This window comes from Populus nigra, chromosome 7 (assembly GCF_951802175.1).
Source record: "Populus nigra chromosome 7, ddPopNigr1.1, whole genome shotgun sequence".
NCBI lineage: Eukaryota > Viridiplantae > Streptophyta > Magnoliopsida > Malpighiales > Salicaceae > Populus > Populus nigra.
The window spans coordinates 16851805-16870694 of NC_084858.1; the positions used below are offsets into that span (position 1 = coordinate 16851805).

The window sequence follows — 18890 nt, forward strand, 5'->3', positions numbered from 1 at the left end:
CTTACTTGAATTATGAAACAATTCAATGTTGAAAAGCAAAAATTAAAAAAAAACATTAAAAAAACAACAAAAAAAAACTTAGTTAAATTGAATTAACTTAAAAACTTTGTGACTATGGTCATAAAATTAAGATAATCTCATAAAAAAAAACACAAGGAAAAAAGTTTGAAGTCTAATTTCTAATAAATAAAATAAAAACATGATAACTTAAAAAAAAAAAGTGAAGCTCAATATCTAGCAAAAAAAAATATTGAATGATGAAAATTTAGAAAAAGTCATAAAACTCGATCCAAACCTACTCGATTTAAGATGCAAAATTTATAATCCGGTAATGATATCAGGGTGACCGCGTTCAAAAAAAATTAAATAAAATTATGAAACTCAATTATCGAATAATTCAATGTTGAGAGATAGAAAAAAAAAAGAGAGAGATATTTAATTTTAGAAAGCAATGGAAAAAATATGAGTCAACCTAGATTAACTCGCAAATCCCGCGACTATAAGCAGAGGATAGTGATGACCCAATAGAAAGGAAAGGAAAAAAAGAGAATGAAGACCAGTTTCCAATAAATCAAACGTTGAAAGATGAAATTGAAACAAATTAATTTTAAGAAATGATAAAAAAAAAAGTTATTTCACGTCAACTTTTGAAACTAATGACTCTGGTCATGAACTCAGACTAACCTCATAGCAACCAAAAAAATCTGAATCAACCTGAGTTAATCCGCAAATCTCATGATCATGGAAACGGGATTGAGATAGCCTAATAGAAAGGAAGGGAAAAAAAAGGTACTAAGAACAATTTCAAATAAATTAAATATTTAAAGATGAAATTGAGAGAAATCAATTTAAAAAAGAACAAAAAACCAAAAAAACAAAAGTCAACCCATGTTAACATTTGAAATCAGTGACTTTGGTTATTAAGTCCAAATGTTGAAGGATGAAATTGAAACAAATCAATTTTAAAAAATGATCCAAAAAAAGTCATTCCATGTCAACCTTTGAAACTAATGACTCTGGTCATGAATTCAGACTAACCTCATAGCAACCAAAAAAATCTGAATCAACCTGAGTTAACCCGTAAATCTCATGATCATGGAAACGGGATTGAGATAGCCTAATAGAAAGGAAGGGAAAAAAAAAGTACTAAGAACAATTTCAAATAATTTAAATTTTTAAAGATGAAATTGAGAGAAATTAATTTAAAAAAAGACCAAAAAAAAAAAACAAAAGTTAACCCATGTTAACATTTGAAATCGGTGACTTTGGTCATGAACTTGAGACTAATCTCAAAAAAAACAAACCATAAAAAGTAATAAATCAAAACTCTAAAAAAAAGATTAAAAAAAAAAACATTAGCTTCAAAAAAGAAAGAAAAAAAGTCAACTCATGCAAACCTAAACTCGGTTTAATTTCTAAAACTCACAACCCGTGAAATCATTAAATCAGGTTCAATCAAGAAACTTAATTCCCAACTAGTTTAATTTTGAAAGATGGAATCATGGAAAAAAAATATCAATTTAAAAAACTTGTTGAAAGAAAAAAAATAACAATAAAAAGAATGAGAAAAAAAACATATGAAGGATAAAATTGTAAAAAAAACAACCTAAAAAATGACCCTAAACAAAATAGTAGCAATAAAAAGAATGAGAACTAAATCTGAAAGATAAAAAATAAAAGGTGGTGAAATTGAAAAAAAATTGTAATTTTATAGCCTATTAAAAATAAAAATAAAAATAAAAATAGTAATAAAAAAATAAGGATTAAATCTGAAAGATTAAAAAATAAAAATGGATGAAACTAAAAAATATTTATAATTTCTTGAATTATTCAAAATTAAAAAAAAAGTAATTAAAAAAAGAAACAAATAAGACAAAAAAAAATAAATTGAAGTGACTGTCTAAAATTTTAAAGAGGTTGATACTAAATTCAATAAGAGAGAAGAATAACGAGAAAAAATTGTTGGCACCAAACTTGAGGTGTGTTTAGCACTGCCCCATAGCATCTACGATACCAAGATCTTTCAAATGTTGTCATGGAATATGGTATTTGATAGCTGGATAACCTCTTACATGTTATCCATGTAAGTGCCAACAAGGTTTTTTAAAATAATATTTAATATGGATAAATTACAATAATATCTTTAAGGAATCTTTAAATCTATAATAAAACCAATATAAAATGATAAAAAAAGCCCTTGTAATAAAATTATGTTAATTTTATCTTTAAAAATATTAAAATAAATATACTATGTAGAAAAATTAAAAAGAATAAAATACCCCTGAACAATAAACATTATATTATTTTATTTAAGTGTTAAACTAGTAAAATGATAAATTTAACCTTTTATAATTTATATATATATAAAAACAATTATATTACATTGAAAAGATAATACTGCCTCCAATCCAATACAATATCATCATTTTACTATTAATTTAAATAGTAAATTACCTCTACTTCTCTTTCAATGTTTTTTTAATAGTTATCCTTGCTAGGGCCCAGTAGAACGTTCCTTGCATGGTCCTATCCTAGTAATGAATTGAAGAGCCCAAAACATACCATCACATTTTAGTGGATCTTAATGTATGATGCGTGAAAGATATAGAAAAAATAATAAATCCATATCCTAAATCAAACAATCTTCTATATATATGAGAATTCGACCCCAAAGATTAAAAAAACAAAAGATTTGGTTCAGTGATATATGTTACGACTATTCAAGTCATTGCTACAAAACAAGATGGGGTGACTAGTCGATATACCAATGTAGTATAGAATATATGGAAAAATCCTGTCGTCGAGTTAGAAGGGAGACGGATAGTATCACTACAGCAGCTGTTAAGTTCTTCCACGATATAATTTTTTTTTAAAAAAAAAACTTATGTTTTATTCATTGACAATCAAAATAATGTATCTCATTCCTCGTCTGAACCTGAACTCTCTGAGCTTGAGCCTTTTTTCTGCACTTTGCCATTGGCTGCGGGGCCCTTCTTTTTTGTATCCTTTTCATCTTCCTCGTCTTCGCTATACTCACTCTCATAATCATCGTCATACTCTTCTTCTTCATTCTCCTCTTCCTCCTCAATTCCATCCTCTGCAATGGGTCCTTCTTCAGATACCAAACCACCCCGAGTGCCAGCCCGTGTTCGTTTCAGAACTTTAACCTTCAAGCTCGTCTTCTTGTCACAACCGATCCAGGAGTCGCACAAGCAGTAACAGGTCAAATTGTAATTGCCCTCTGCTGGGGCAGGGAGCTTGCCCATCACTAACCTAGAGCCACCCCGCACCTTCTCTACTGCTTCTCTAACCGCTGCACTAGTCTCTTTAACACTTGCTCCTGAACCCTCCATTGTATCCTCAATTGTCTTGGAAGCACCAGTTATAGCTGCAGCTTCATCCATAAAATTTACCTTTTGGGAAAACCAAACATCATTTGAGGCCGCATCTGCAAGCAGAAACCAGAAATTTTCTTCCTTGTGAAATGGGAAGCTGGGTGCATGGGGAAGTGCACCGACTAGGCCTTTAGCACGTTTGAGTGTTATCCAAGCATGTACAGTAACAATGTCACCCTCTTGTATGCCCTCTTCACCTTCAGTCTCACATCTAACCTCGACTGTTACAGAAGGCATCATTTCCAATACCATTTCAACATCTTGTACTTCAGCTGAGGAAAATCCAGCTACTTGCTGAAGCACCTCTGCTCGCTCTTGCAGAGTCATGTCATGAAAATCCTCAAATGTTCTCACTTTCTGAAATCAGAAGGCAAAGCTCATGAGACAAAGATCAGAAAAAAGGACACCAAGAACTAAAGACAATTGAAGATTATTTTCAATTTAAAGAGATAATTCATCATCTGGACCAGAGAGAAATAAGGTATTCCAGTGTATCAGCATATTTCCGTTATTAAAGTCAATTATGCTAACCACATGCAGACAGAACTTGATGAGTATATAATCACAATAAATGAAGGACTAATGCTTCATATATGATGCTTCAGAGGCTGAATATTTCTTTACTGTCTAAAGGACTCAAGGGCGGGCAGCAAGAAAAGTATAAGGAGAAAGCGTAGTCCACATTCACAGCTAGCAAAAGGTTCATTAAATCATTGTAGTCTAATTACGACAAATAATCTTGTCCAGCTACCTTGCGTGCTATCTTCTTGACAACATTCTCAGTAAAATGTGGCAGCTGCAAAAAGGGTGCAATCCCTTCTGTGGACCCACCTGTTGCCTTCCTTGCACTGAGAGGAACAGCCTGTATCACATAGTTAACCAATGAATCATGTCAATCATCAGTTATTGGTAGAATAGAAGAAAACATGTCAAACCATCCAACACTTGTTAGCATCATATGGCAGTGGTTAGCAAAGATGAGAACAAAAGAAGAATACAGGATATTCACAATTCTTTGCAATTATGTACTAACAGCAGAACAAAAGAGCAATCAGGTTTTCGAAGAGACATGTGAAAAGAAGCATGATAACAGGTTTCTCAAGTCATGTGTGACTAGATTCCAAAATCCAACTACTTAAATGCTGAAATGAGCATAAAACAGATGAAACACAATAGAGACGGTCAAATTGAAGTCTAGTTGAGACTAGTGCACTGACAATACAACTACCAAGATTGACATACGACTGGAAACTGAGAAAGTAGCTATGCAAGCATGTATGTTAACATATTCTCGAAAGGGATGGCAAAAAGTTTATGTCAAATGAAGATGAGTATTTGAGGAAAGCGACAGTGCATGATGAGAAAAGAGGGGCACAAACATGTTTTGGTTTCCATGAATTCTAGACATATAATAACTAAAATCAATATAGGGGAAACCATGAAAGTCTAATAACTAAATGATGTGAAGATTATGGACTTCTTTATCTGTGATATTTGTAAGAGGTTTTTCTAGGTTCCAACTATCCATAACCAGTAAATAGAGTGAAATCAACACCTGAATAATACATTGAGAGAGTTCAACAACCCCAGTTGCAGGTCTCAGCCATCCATGTCCCTGGGAAGTTCGTGGTATAACAGCCATCTGGATAAAGAGTAAAGAATTAGTATTCTGTAAAATACTTAGCAAATGGCTAACAGCGTAAAAGGAAAGACTTGTCAATGGAAAATATTTGCAGAATTACACATAAGAAGCTACTGTATTTGAAAAAGTAACAAACATTGAAAGAGCCAACTGGCTCCACTACATCTCTTCTACTTTGGCCAATATAACTTTATAAGGTAATAGCACCTTTCTTAGGCTATTTACCATCTCAATAGGAGCCGCATAAACATTACCAAGTAATATAAGTGAGATTAGTAAAGTCCTCCTTCATGGACACCAGGCCAGCACCCTTGGATTTAATCACTGAAACTGTTTCTTATACTATCAACTTTTCAAGTGCATCTCTTATACATCGGTAACTAATTAATTCAAGTAAAAGGCAATCCCTCAAACACACACAGACACTCCACTATCAATCTATTACTCTATACAACATTAACAAGAGTACTTCTAGTCTTCAACCATGAAGAATGGAAAACTAATATCTTACTGGGATACATTCATTGCCTAAGTAAAAAATAAGTCTCAAAGAAAGGCACACCCATCCAAGTTCTACTAAAAATAAACTTTCTATTGACAACTTCACAAACATGCCAAAATGTGGTTTTAAATAGTTTCCAAATTACAATGAAAGTTTTATTCTGTATCCATGTGGAAACACTCTGCAGTCTGCACTTGATACCACCTCTTGCCTCATGCAAAGACAAGGTTGTGGGCTATATAAAATATGCAAAGGGTCACATTTATCAATGACCCAACAGAATAATTCCTTCATTTTTCCAGTTCCCAAAATCAACTTCAAGGATGAAACACTGAATGTAAGGTTACCTTCATCAATTCTTCAAGAAGGCGAGGTGCAAGTTCTAGTACGCGTCTGAAATCTCCTAACAAAGCTGGTGGCAAGTCTGCTGATTCACGAGTTAACTGAGCCTGGATTAACAACTCTGTCTGAACAGAAATGAAGACTAGTAAGTTGATGAACTTCATTGAAATTCAATGCTCAGATTGCTCCTTATATCACAATCTGGAAAACAGGCTACCTTAACTAACGCAGGATGCTGCTTCCAAAACTTAGCCTGCTCTTGCTTAATGTTCTTGAGGTCCAGATTCAATTCACTCCTGACAGATATAAACAGCTTCTGAAGTGGTTCATTGTCAGTCCTACGAATTGGAGATTCCATATACTCAGCAGCCTTAATGAAGACTTCCATTACTTTACTGTATGATCAAGACATGGAATAAGCATAATAAGCAACCAATATACTCAAAGATGTTGCGTGCAAGACATCATATTAGGAAGGACAAAGATGCATATCTGAACCCTTACGAAGACAAGGACATTGGAACTGGATACTCCAAAATGAAGGAAACAACAGGAAAAAAATGCAATGATCAATGTGTCTTGGCATGGTTAAGATGAAATTTCGTAAAATTCACATGAACAATCATAATCAAACAGAGATTATGATTATTCTCTTATTTCTTGATAGAATAATTTTAAAAGCTACAACTAATATATAGTAGCTAGGGTTTCAACTTTAGAGAAGGCATTTAAATTGAGGAGCTGGGAAACTTTGTGATATCAACTGTGATTACAGAGAACTGCTGGTGAAATGGAATTGAACCACCAAAATTGGCACAATGCAGGTAGGAATCTGTCCATTTTACATAAATAAGGCCACAGATTGCAATGCTCTTCTAGCAAGTAAGAGTCAGGGATAAAAAAAGGTACATGTGCTCTTGCTTACAGATGAAAAGTTGCTTATACAATTTCTATTAATTACTTAAATATTCAATGTGATGTTTACTTCATTAAAATAATTACCAAATAGTCTGAATTACCTTGAGGCCAAAGACGGCTTCATGAAGTAATAGTACGCAGACAGAGTCTGGTGCATGACATAATTTCCAGTATATTTGGCCGACCTTGAAAGATATATTACAGCTATGACCAATGGCAAGAGTATACAAACACCAACAATCCAAAGTAGAAGTATTCCACCGGATGCCCCATCAATATCAAGTAAAAATTGAGGAAGAGCTATGCCCATTTTGAATCCCTGAAAGAAACTCTATGAACATTAATTTCAAAAAAAATATATATATATATAGTGAATTATTTCAAGAAATACATTTGAAGGCAAATCCGTGTTCTTTCTTCTAGAAGCAGCAGAACATCACCTGTCTACCATCGGGATGACCATATTTCTCATAATTCTCACGGGATATTGGATCAGTCAGAGCTTGATAAGCTTTTGTTATGAACTCCACAAAATATTTGTTGGCCTCTGAAAAAGTAAAATGTAAAGAAAACAGCTAGTAAGCACATGCTGCTCCTCACAAACCTCGGTCTTTCATGCCGAAATAAACATAAAATGAATATAACCAAAAAGACTAAAACACAATCATCAACCTGGATCCGGATTTTTATCAGGATGGTACTGAATAGAAAGTCTCCTATAGTTCTTCTTTATTTCCGAATCCGAAGCACCAGGCTCCAGTCCCAGAATAACAAACGGGTCGAAAACTTGAATCTAATCAAAACAACAACAACAAAAAACAACTTATCAAATCCCACATACGAAACCCCAACTCCCTAAAACCTAAAACAAAAACCAAACAGCAACAACTTGTCATTTCCAAACAATCACCTCACGGCTCATATTCTTAATGTAAGACACCAAAAATATCATCATAACCCAAAGCAATATCAACGTCAAGTTACTACAAGTCGAAAACTTCGAAATCTGCCAAAACAACAATCATCAATTACAGCCCAATAACCCTTAAAAAAAACATAAATTTGCTAATTCACTGAGTGACTCACCCTTTTGAAAATAGATTTCCGATACTTGCCAGACCGCAAACACTCAGAGCAATTACAATGAATAATCTTACTCTTTTTCGACGCGGCACGGCATAGTTTCATCACTGTATATGGCACCAAAGGTATCGCCATTATTGTTATGATAAATATCGGAAACAATGCACTGTTTTCCTCCGATGCCGCCATAATTAATTAATTATTTTAACTAATCCACCTCCTCTATAAACCCTGAAAACAACACACCACAAAAATCATCCATCAGTAACAACAAATTAATCAAATTCGAAGCTCAGAAATTGAAAAATTAAATACTTTATATATATACCGTGAAATTGAGAGAGAGAGAGGGATAGAGAGAGAGGGATATTTTTATTTTGTTTTGGGGGTTTTATTATTTCTGTGAGATCCAGAGAAGGCAGCAGAGAGTAACGTTAGTTAACGGATGGGTGGCTTTACCGTGTTACCCTTTGGAGAAGTTATATTTGTGGGGTTAGATTTGTCACTAGATATATATGTTTTTGATTTTGGATAAAGTATTTTATTTAGGTTCTTATAGTTTGAAATTTCTTGCTATTGATCTTAATATTTGCAAGAAGTTTTAATATAGCCCTTGATTGTTTGATAACTAATCAAATTCAATGAAATATCCAACTTAGAGATAGTATTTAGAAAGTTTTATTTTAAAAGAAAACAAAAAAAAAAGAAGTGTAAATTTTAAAAATATCTTTCTTTCATTTTTTTTATGTTTTTTTTACTTATTTTTAATTTTTCTTCTAATTTTCTATATTTAAGTATACTTGGAAAAAAAAATTAAATAGATTCCGACTCCATAATACTAGTTTTTATCACCTATTTAATGAGAAAAAGGCTGAATTAATTTTTTCTAGAAACATTAAATTAGATTAGTATAGGAAAATTTTAAATTATAAGAGTCAAAATAAATATTTTAAAACTTTGCGTGGGTGATGGTGTAACTTACTATGTGTAATTTTCTACACTAATAATTATTATTTTTGGTAATGAAATTAATGCCTTAATTATATTATTGACTGATTTTTCATTTTTCTAAAATAAAATCAGCTGCTAATTTAAAATATATATATTTTTATCAGACTCATTTGAAAGATCACAAAAATAATACGTCTCTAGAGGTTCTATAAAAATAAAACATTTTCTATGCTAGCTGATAGAAACTAGGATGTAACTAGTTACATGACCCGTGCGATGCTGCGGGTCAATAATTTTTGTATAAAAATATTAAAAAAATTAAAATCTAAAAGTATTAGCTCTTTTTGCAAAATTATACCCAAGAATCTTGGGTGTGGCTGCAATGCCTGATCCAAGAGTAATATTAATAATATTAATAATAACATTAAACTTGCATGACCCAAGTTTAAGTGGATCTGACTGCAATACTAGACCCAATAGTCTTGGATGTGGGTCTGGCTGCAAGGTCGTGTCATAAAAGTGTGATAATTAAATAGATTAATCAAAAAGAAAAAACAAAGAAAAAAAAACAAAAGGAAGAAAAAAATTAATGAAGAAAAAGAAAAAATCTGAATTAATTGGGTTAACCCTTCAAACCAGGTTAACCCGTCAAATATTGGATTTGTGTCGTGAAAGTTTGATAACTAAATAGAAAAAAAAATTGACAGATTAACATAAAATTAATTGGGCTAACCTGTCAAACCAGGTTAACCCGTTTGAACATTAACAAACTAAATTAAATGAAAAAAATTAATTAAAAAGAAAAAAAACAAACAAAAAGCATCAACTTTTTCACTGTGGATTATAGTGTGCAGTCCATAGTTAAATGCATAAAAACAGCAAAAAAGCAAAAAGAAAAACTAAAGGCATCAGTCGATAACTAGATAGAAAAAAATTTAATATTGATGAACTAAATTAAATAAAAAAAATATTAAATAAAAAGAAACAATAAAAGAAAAAAAACTTATAAGAAGAAAAAAACTAATAAAAAAAGAAAAAAAATCTAAATTAACTGAGTTAACCCGTCAAACCTGAGATCCATGTCATGAAAGTCTGATAACTAAATAGAAAAAAATTTAATATCAACAAACTAAATAACAAAAATTAATTTAAAAAAAAAGAGAGAAGGCATCAACCTTTTCACAGCAGATTGCACTGTGTAGTCCGCAGTGAAAAATATAAAAAAAAGCAAAAAAAAAACGAAAGGCTTCAGCCTTTTTCACTGTGGACTGCATACAATATTAAAAGATAAAATCGGAAGAACAAAACTAATGAGAAAAAAGAAAAAAATCTGAATCAACCAGGTTAACCTGTCATATCAGGTTAACCTGTCAAACCTGGAATTCGTGTCATGAAAGTGTGATAACTAAATAGAAAAAAGATATATTATTAATGAAATAAATTAAAAAAAGATTAATTAAAAAGGAAAAAGCAAAGAGAAAAAAAACTGACAGGAAGAAAAAAACTAATGAAGAAAAAGAAAAAAAATCTGAATAAACTGGGTTAACCCGTTAAACCTGGGATCCATGTTATGAAAGTCTGATAATTAAATAGAAAAAAAATTTAATATTAAGAAACTAAATTAAAAAAAAAAGACAAAAAAAAAAACTAAAGGCATCAGCTTTTTCATTGTGGACTGTACTGTGCAATCCACAGTAAAAGGCTTAAAAAGGAAAAGAGAAAAAAAAAATAAAGACACACGCCACAGGTTAAATTTTTTTCTTGCATAAAAAATATCAAAAAAGGGTAAGATCTATGAGTGTTAGGTCTTTCTGCAAAGATATGCCCAAGAGCTTTTGGTTTAGTTACAACGCTTGACCCAAAAGTAATATTTATAATATTAATAATAGTATTAAACTTACATGACTCAAGTTTAAGTGAGTCTAACTGCAACACCGGACCCAAAAGCCTTGAATGTGGGTCTGATTGCAAGGTCATGTCATAAAAAATATGGTAATTAAATAGATTAATTAAAAAAAACAAAGAAAAAAAACCAACATGAAAAAAAAATTAATGAAGAAAAAGAAAAGAATCTGAATTAATTGGGTTAACCCTTTAAACCAGGTTAACCCGTCAAACCTGGGATTCGCGTCATGAAAGTTTGATAACTAAATAGAAAAACAAATTAACGGGTTAACCCATCAAGCCCGGGATATGTGTCATGAAAGCCTGATAATTAAATAGAAAGAAATTTAACATTAAAAAACTAAACTAAACGGAAAAAATTAATTAAAAAGAAAAAAAAAAAGCAAAAAACAAATTCCAGATTAACTCATCAAACTTTAAAAAAAGCAAAAAAAAAATTATGGGTTAGCTTGTCAAACCAAGTTAATCCGTCAAACCCGGGATCCGTGTTATGAAAGTCTGATAACTAAAAAAAATAAAATTAATATTAATAAACTAAATTAAATAAAAAAATTCATTAAAAGAAAAAAAACACAAAGAAAAAAGCAAAAAAAAACCCATAAAGGCATAAAAAGCAAAAAAAAAACAGAAAAAAATATTAAAAACGACAAAAAAATAGCTTAGCGTTTCACTGTGGACTGCACAGTGAAACACTGAACAGTTTTAGTATATGTTATTAATTAAAAAGAAAAAAAGCAAAAAAAAATTAAACAAAAAAAATTCAATAAAAAAACACAAAGAAAAAAATAAAAAATAAACCCATAAAGGCATAAAAAACAAAAAAAAACAGAAAAAAATGAAAAAAAAAAGAAGAAGAATAAGAGAACTTAGCGTTTTACTGTGAACTTACACAGTAAAACACTAAGCAGTTTTAATTTATTGTTAATTTTATAAGTAATTTAAAAAATAAAAAATAAGGGACTAAAGTATAATTTAGTAAAAATTTATAAAGTTTTAACTTTTTGTTTCTTCGGAAAACAATTTGTCTTTAATTTTTTATCAACGTAAATATTTTCAGAGGAAGAAGGAAAATCTCTCAAAATATAAAATCCTGAGTCATCCGACAAAACCACCACTCCCTCCCCTTCCCCTTAAGGCCCCGACCCACCCCGCCACCATGCCTTCACCACCAGAACCACCATCGCAACACCAGAACCACCACCACCAGCTATCCACCTTCCTCAACTCCACAACCAAATCCCTAGTCTCCCTTCTCTCTCCTCACAAAACCCCACCTTTACCACCACCACCACAATCCAAAATTTGCATCCCTTTCCAACTTCCCACCTCCCCTCTTCCACTCACTCAATCCACTCCCTTTCTCTTCGAGTCAACTCAGCCTGACTCAGTCTCCCCTTCAAAATCATCATCAGCCACAGTAAAAGGGTTATCTTCTGCCGAGTCAAATCCCGGGTTTCCATCAGCAGTCAGGATTGGAAGGGTAAATTCTAATGGAAAAGGTGGTGGGCCTGCTTTTGTAGGACAGGTTTTTAGCATGTGTGACCTTTCAGGGACTGGTCTCATGGCCGTTTCTACTCATTTTGATGTTCCCTTCATTTCCAAAAGGTCTTTCCTTTTGCCTTACTTCACATTGTTTTGGACTGCTATTTCCTTTTTAGCTTAGCTGATTCAATGTGTTAACTTGGCTTATAATTTTGTCTTGGATTTGAGGAATTTGAACATGGGCCGTCAAAAGTTTCAAGCTTGAGTTGTTATAGTAACTTGCTAATCTGAGAGAGAATGATTTATGTATTAATATTAGGTAGAATTGGAACTGGCTGGTGTAAGTAAGGACGTCTTTTAATGTTAATTGGTCTAGTGGAACTCTGCCTATGCTAGCTTAGGTTAGAATAGCCAGCCCCAAGCCTGGATATAGGAGGAGGGTTGTTGTAGGATGACAGCCAGCATAAAACCTTGACATTTATTAGTTAATTTTGGCTTGGTTTGTCAGTTTTGTTTAGTTGGTAAATTGTAGAATGGTTTGTTGTTGATAAGCTGATACTTGTGTTTGATGTTAGCTTGATACATGCGTCATACTTTCTTTTTTGAAATTCAGTCAGTTTCGTAAGATTTGGCTTGTGCTGCTATCCTATATTTGATTGGTATTCTTTACTGGCCAGGACACCCGAGTGGCTTAAGAAGATATTTGCAATGGTTACCAAGAGTGAGAGGAATGGTCCTGTGTTTCGTTTCTTCATGGATTTAGGTGATGCAGGTATGATTGAAAATTGCTTTATAACCTTACATATCTTTTCCTGGGTAGGAAAAGACTCGAATATTATTCTTGATTTTTGGAAACCACTCTTTTTTTCTTCTCTTATGTGGACCTTAGTAGAAATGAATACCCCAAAATTCACATATCTATTACCATGGATGTTAATCATGGTTAGACCCATTAGTGCTTACATGAGCATAAGTTGCATGCAATAGAAAGGGCTTGTTGAATTTAATTTACAATAAAATAACTTCTTGCATTGTGATTCAAGATACATTTATGCATGCTATTGTCCTTCCTTTTGTTTTACACAGTCTTTGTGAGTACTGTTATTCAGTATGCTGATTTATTTTGCAAGCTATAAGTAACTTGCATTCTGAATTGGTTTGTGCTTCCAAGTTGCTTATGTTAAACGGCTGAATATTCCAAGTGGTGTGGTGGGTGCTTGTCGTCTTGACTTAGCATATGAACACTTCAAGGTATGCTACTCACTTAGTAAGATTTATGCTACTCACTTAGTTAGATTGATAGTCTTTATCTTTTATTAGGTATGCAGCCAAGTTTTGATATCACATTGGAACCTATTTTGACAGTTTGTTTCTTTCCTTTCTTTCTTATTCTCAAAACATGCATTCAGTAATTCACTCTTTAGATTCATGCATGTCTCATATGAAGTTTAACTCGGTTCAATTTCTTCACTTTCACTGAGGTGTTTCATGATGTTATAACTTGCTATCCTTTTGCTTCAAACTTATTAACTTGTGATGCTCTACTTCTATAATTTTTAAGTGTTACAACAGCGTATGGATGCTGTTCAAATCTAGAGAGTTTAGCAACTGGTTAACCTGTGATGCTCTACTTCTATAGCAGTCCAAGTGTTTCGTTTTTTCTTGCTGTGATTTGATTGAGCATGCTTGCAGAGTTTTAGTGCTGCCTTTTATTCACAGCCAATCCAAATTACTAGGATGTGGTGGTTGCTAATTCATGTAGTTATTTTTTCAAAATATGCAATTATTAGTGTTTTAGTTGCAAAACTTATACGCACTTATTTTCCTTGACAAAATTCAAATTTTGCGATCCTATTCATATTTCTAATATCATCTCCTTTTCTGGAATAATCCACGTTTTATTTTGCTTTGTGTTATGCAGGAGAAACCTCAACTATTTCAGTTTGTTCCAAATGAGAAGCAGGTACCATATGGTCAGACCACATGGTATCCACAAATTTGTATTTATTGTGATATATTCATAATTCTGTTTTTATCTGATTTCTGCTCTCACAGGTCAAGGCAGCACACCAACTTCTCAAGACTATTTCACATAGCGATGGGAGCATGAGGGTTGATGGAGTTCCTGTTTTCAGCGCACAAAATTTAGATATTGCAATAGCTACCAAAGACGGGATTAAGTGGTGTGTATTGATTCTCTTGAATGGAAAAAAAAAGTCTGGTTCATGGATTGAATTCATCTTTTATCTTAATTTCTCGATCTCGATCTTCTCTCCAGATGGGGCTTGCATAGATGTGAATTTTGTAGTTAGATTAATCTTTATCACCTTAGTTTGGGATGTCGACCTTGTCAGCCTTTATTTGTTGCCTTCTCTGCTTCTTTATGCAACTCTCGTTTGCCTTTCAATATAAAAATATGAGAATCATAATCTAAGGATGCTTATCCTAGTTTCTCACAAATGACTGGTCTCCTCATTTCATTCCCATTTGTGTAAACTCGCTGTTTATTTTTCTTACATCTGCAGGAATATTCAAGTTTTCACTTTTATGTGTTTAATCTGCTAATCAGGTATACTCCATACTTCTTCGATAAAAACATGCTGGATAACATTCTTGAGGAGTCTGTTGATCAGCATTTCCATGGTTTAATTCAAACCCGGCACACGCAACGCCGACGTGATGTGATTGATGATAATGTTTCTGCAGAAGTGATTGAAGAAATGGGAGACAGCCTATTGGAGCCACCAGAGGTACTAACCTTGTTAGTCTAAAATTTATGATGCTCTGTCTAGTCATAATGCCTGTGAAACAACAGATTCATGTGGGCAATGTGGGTGCGGTGCTTTTGGGATTCGATATGTGTGCATAAGTTATGGTGGTTTTTTTAACAGTTGTTTTAATTTAATAGGTTCAGGAAGTGCTGGATGAGATGGGGCATCCTGCAATACCTCTCAGTGTAATTTCAAAGGCTGCAGAAATTCAGCTTCTTTATGCTGTTGACAAAGTACTTCTTGGTAATAGGTGGTTGAGAAAAGCCACTGGCATTCAACCGAAATTTCCATACTTGGTTGATTCATTTGAGAGAAGGTATTCCCATGCTTTTTTCAACTCATTTGTGTTTTGCTTATAGTGTATGATATATTCATTGCCAACTCCTTGAAACCCACAAGATTTTCATGACAAATGAATTTGACGGCAAAAAAATAAATCAACATAATTGTAAATTTGCAATGCCTGTGCATGAAGGTGATTATGTAAAAAACTTGGTGTTTCTTCTGTTTTGTTCATTTGTGTGCGTATGTGGATTCTTTCAGATTTCCATTACTCCTGCTTTCTGACAGGTGTACATTCCAGATCAAATATCATAGAGAAACAAATAATGGCTTTTGAGTGTGTGAACTGGGATTTCTAAAATTTTACCATCTTTTGACGGGCATGGTTTCCTGTATACTGAAGATGAAATATTAGTTGAAAGAATTCCACTCGACATCTAGTGGATTAAACGTATTCATAGATTGGGGAGAGTACTATTGATTGCAAAATGCAGTCACAAATATTAGCCAGCAAATCTCTTGACCCGACTCTTTCCTGTGTTCAGATTACATTGCTATTTAGTGAATTGAACTTTTACATCTCTCTGAACATTGAAGAGTCTGAAAGGATGACTGATGCAATTCTCAAAGTAAAACAACTTACACAAAGAAAGAAATAGAACATTGATATTACGCCGCCTTTATGAAATGAGATAAACTAGTCTTTGTTTTTTGTGAATTCCAAAGGAAGGTGTAAGGTGACCAGACAGGCTGTAGATTTATGTGATACAAAATTTGGCAATTGACAATTACCTTTTTTATCTGTTCTCTTTTATTCTCTGAAACTGAAATGTGGGTTCTTTTCTTGATTTGCTTTTCTGTAGAAATCCCATTATTGAATTGTAATATATGCTTTGCAACAATATGTTTATTTTGTTGCAGGAGTGCATCTTCTTTACAAAGAGCATCAGAGTCAACTAGCTGCCTTGCCAACTGTAAAACAGATGATAGCACTTCAGAACATAAATTAAAAGGCAAGGTAACCGATCATGTACGGAGAAAAGATCTGCGGTTGCCATTTGGAGATTGGTTTAGTCATCCATGGTCGAAAACACTGGGCAAATCTGAAAGGGAAGCAGACACAAGGTGCCGCATACGCTGAACCATGTGACACTAACATATGCATTCCTTATGTTCTCTCACACTTGTCACATTTTCCTTTTTTGCAGAAAGGAAGCCCCATCAAGGGACTTTTTAAAACAGAATTTAGAGTCTAATCCTTTTCTTCCAAAGGTTACAATGGTTGGTGTCTCAACTGGAGATGCAGGACAATTGAGCAAAGCTAGTGTGAAGAAGACTATGGAGGATTTGACCAAAGAGCTGGAGCACACAGATCAGGCAAATGACAGTGGTATTAGCAACAGTAGTGGTGAGTACAAAGTCGAAGATAGGGATCCACTATTTGTTGCAAATGTGGGTGATTACTATTCAGGCATGGCAAAGACAGGTTCCCCTCGATGAGTCTGTGGAGAAAATAACTGAAGAGCCACCACAAAAAAAAAAAGGCTTCTTTGGCGTGAATTGCATAATTTCTTTTAACTAGAGTGAAAGAAGGATGTAAATTGTAAAATTGATAGTGCATTGTTTAACAAGTCATATGTCGGCCAGCTCCTTACAGAGTCTGTTATTACTGATGCATCAGTGTGCATTATGCAGTCCTAATGTTGTCAAAAGTTAACTTGTGTAATTTGATGCAGACCATCTGTCAGGTGAGTTGGTTTTGTCTTGTGGCTTGAAATTTTGAGACAGTAATTCTTCGAAAACTTAGATTTCTTTTTCCAATTACTTCTGTCCTCGGTGGCCTGTTGAGTGTCACTTGTTCTCCCATGTAATCTAGTGTTCATCAGCTTTAGCAATGGAGGAAAATGAAGTGACTGTCAGCTGCAGCCAAGAGTTTCGTCTGGCTCCAAGTTTGTGCAAGTTGTGTTAGGATATGAACTCTGAAACTTGATGTGCTGCCATGAGTTGAGATAACAGGATTTCTGAGAAAGGTTTGTGCAAGAATGATCCATATGAACCTTGCATTGAGCATATGGGATTGGACGAGGTTATCTCATGGGGAGAAATGGAGCAGAAACCTGGACATGAAAAGCCCTGCGCTTAGTCCCGCCCATGTATCAACTAGAGATTAAATACTAGTTGATCAAATGAACTTGAACAAAGCAATATAGGTGAAGATCTTTTACTTGTTCTTCATATGTGATTCATGACCACCAAAATGGTTCTGTTCCATTTATGGTAACCAGATTCATAATGACAAAAAATAATGAGCAAACAGTGTCTAAGCCTAAGAGTGTCATATTGTTCACCGATCCTTTCACATTTTAGCTGAAAAGGCTTCAAATTAATACATTTTTGTGCTTTTTAATAGTTTTTACATACAATTTTTTAATGGTAATGAAATGAAGATGTCAAAATCATCCGACATCTTATCAGTTTAAACGTATTTTTCACGTTATTAAAGACACATATATCATGAACTTGTATTTGCAGTTGAAAAATATTTTTATACAAAAATAAAATTTAATTTTTATTTTAAATTAATTTTTTGGTGTTTTTAAATTGTTTTGATGCACTAATATTAAAAATAAAATTTAAAAAATAAAAAAATATATTATTTCAATATATTTCTAAAAAAATATATTTTAAAAGATAACTATTATTTCACTAAAACGGTGTTAGTTTCTTGGTGCAATTGTGGCGCAGCACTTGCTCTTCCCACACTGCAAAGTAGTGGGTGGTGTCCCCCCTTCCCTCTTGTCTCACATATGAGATGTGGAGTGGGAAGTGAGGAGAATTATTGGATTTGACTGAACAGAACTGGCAAGAAAAGTGGTGGTGGGGGATGAAGCTGTAGGTGGGTTGATATCTTTGCTTTTGAACAACAATGCTATCTCAACATGTATCGCCATCAAAACAGCCAGCCCCATGAACATTGCTTTCATAAGCTGCCAAACCCACCTTCAAAGCTTCAGAAAATTTTTTTTTTAAAAAATTCTAACCCTTTTCCTGCATGATACAAAAATGACAGTAATCATCATGTCATTAAACCCTACCTATCCTTCAGGCTCCATGAAGTTATGTCTGAATCTCATCTCAACTGAAGAATTCAAGAAGGGTACTTATTATTGGCCGGAGGACCATGTTCTTGTCTAAAACTGACATAATGTCGGCAAGTAAGCTAAGATACAGCAACTCTCCAAGTCAATTGGATTGTCTGATAAGGTTTGATAAGGGCACCCTCAATCCAAGTTGATGGAAATTGACCATCCAAAATGTTGGAGTCATAAAAATCTTCTTTTAAAACGCTATATGATAATTAGGGAGCATCGAACTGAGATGGGACAAGACACTGTGAAGATGTAATGTTTGATGAGTGCACGTAAAGGGAGTCATGGGATGGCACATCGAGTTGTTTCTATGCTGTAGATAAGACTTGGATATATCACACTATTTTAGGTTGTAAAGCATGCAATTTCATGTGATCGAATTGAACTAGTAAATAGATATAAGCAACCTATCTAAGCATATATATATATATATATATATATATATATATATATATATATATATATAAT

The 18890-nt window shown here is 33.3% G+C and overlaps 2 protein-coding genes across 2 annotated transcripts; one reads left to right on the forward strand and one right to left on the reverse strand.

The window, feature by feature from the left end:
- Positions 1-2675: 2675 nt before the first annotated feature.
- LOC133699639 (dnaJ protein ERDJ2A-like) lies at positions 2676-8350 on the reverse strand. The gene is made up of 11 exons (XM_062122978.1): positions 8211-8350; positions 7886-8113; positions 7710-7805; positions 7472-7592; positions 7240-7346; positions 6901-7118; positions 6099-6276; positions 5887-6006; positions 4951-5037; positions 4147-4257; positions 2676-3752 (listed from the first exon to the last, which is right to left on the reverse strand). The coding sequence occupies exons 2-11, from the start codon at positions 8069-8071 to the stop codon at positions 2919-2921; spliced, it is 2058 nt and encodes a 685-aa protein (XP_061978962.1). The 5' UTR covers positions 8072-8113; positions 8211-8350; the 3' UTR covers positions 2676-2918.
- A 3471-nt stretch (positions 8351-11821) lies between these two features.
- On the forward strand, positions 11822-17094 carry LOC133699939 (uncharacterized). Its single transcript, XM_062123462.1, has 9 exons — positions 11822-12343; positions 12898-12992; positions 13392-13471; positions 14142-14183; positions 14276-14403; positions 14790-14970; positions 15129-15307; positions 16195-16398; positions 16482-17094. Exons 1-9 carry the CDS (start codon positions 11895-11897, stop codon positions 16771-16773), a joined length of 1650 nt encoding a protein of 549 aa, XP_061979446.1. The 5' UTR covers positions 11822-11894; the 3' UTR covers positions 16774-17094.
- The last annotated feature ends 1796 nt before the right edge of the window (positions 17095-18890 follow it).

Bases quoted from the DNA above. Each gene is read 5' to 3' on its own strand.
- LOC133699639 (XM_062122978.1), bottom strand. From the start codon at position 8,071: ATGGCGGCATCGGAGGAAAACAGTGCATTGTTTCCGATATTTATCATA. The intron at 7,593-7,709 runs GTGATTGTTTGG...TGTTTTGATTAG, and splicing joins TTAAGAATATGAGCCGTGAG to ATTCAAGTTTTCGACCCGTT. The intron at 4,258-4,950 runs GTGTTGATTTCA...TATGTGATACAG, and splicing joins TCTCTCAATGTATTATTCAG to GCTGTTCCTCTCAGTGCAAG.
- LOC133699939 (XM_062123462.1), top strand. From the start codon at position 11,895: ATGCCTTCACCACCAGAACCACCATCGCAACACCAGAACCACCACCAC. The intron at 12,993-13,391 runs GTATGATTGAAA...TGTGCTTCCAAG, and splicing joins CATGGATTTAGGTGATGCAG to TTGCTTATGTTAAACGGCTG. The intron at 15,308-16,194 runs GTATTCCCATGC...ATTTTGTTGCAG, and splicing joins GTTGATTCATTTGAGAGAAG to GAGTGCATCTTCTTTACAAA.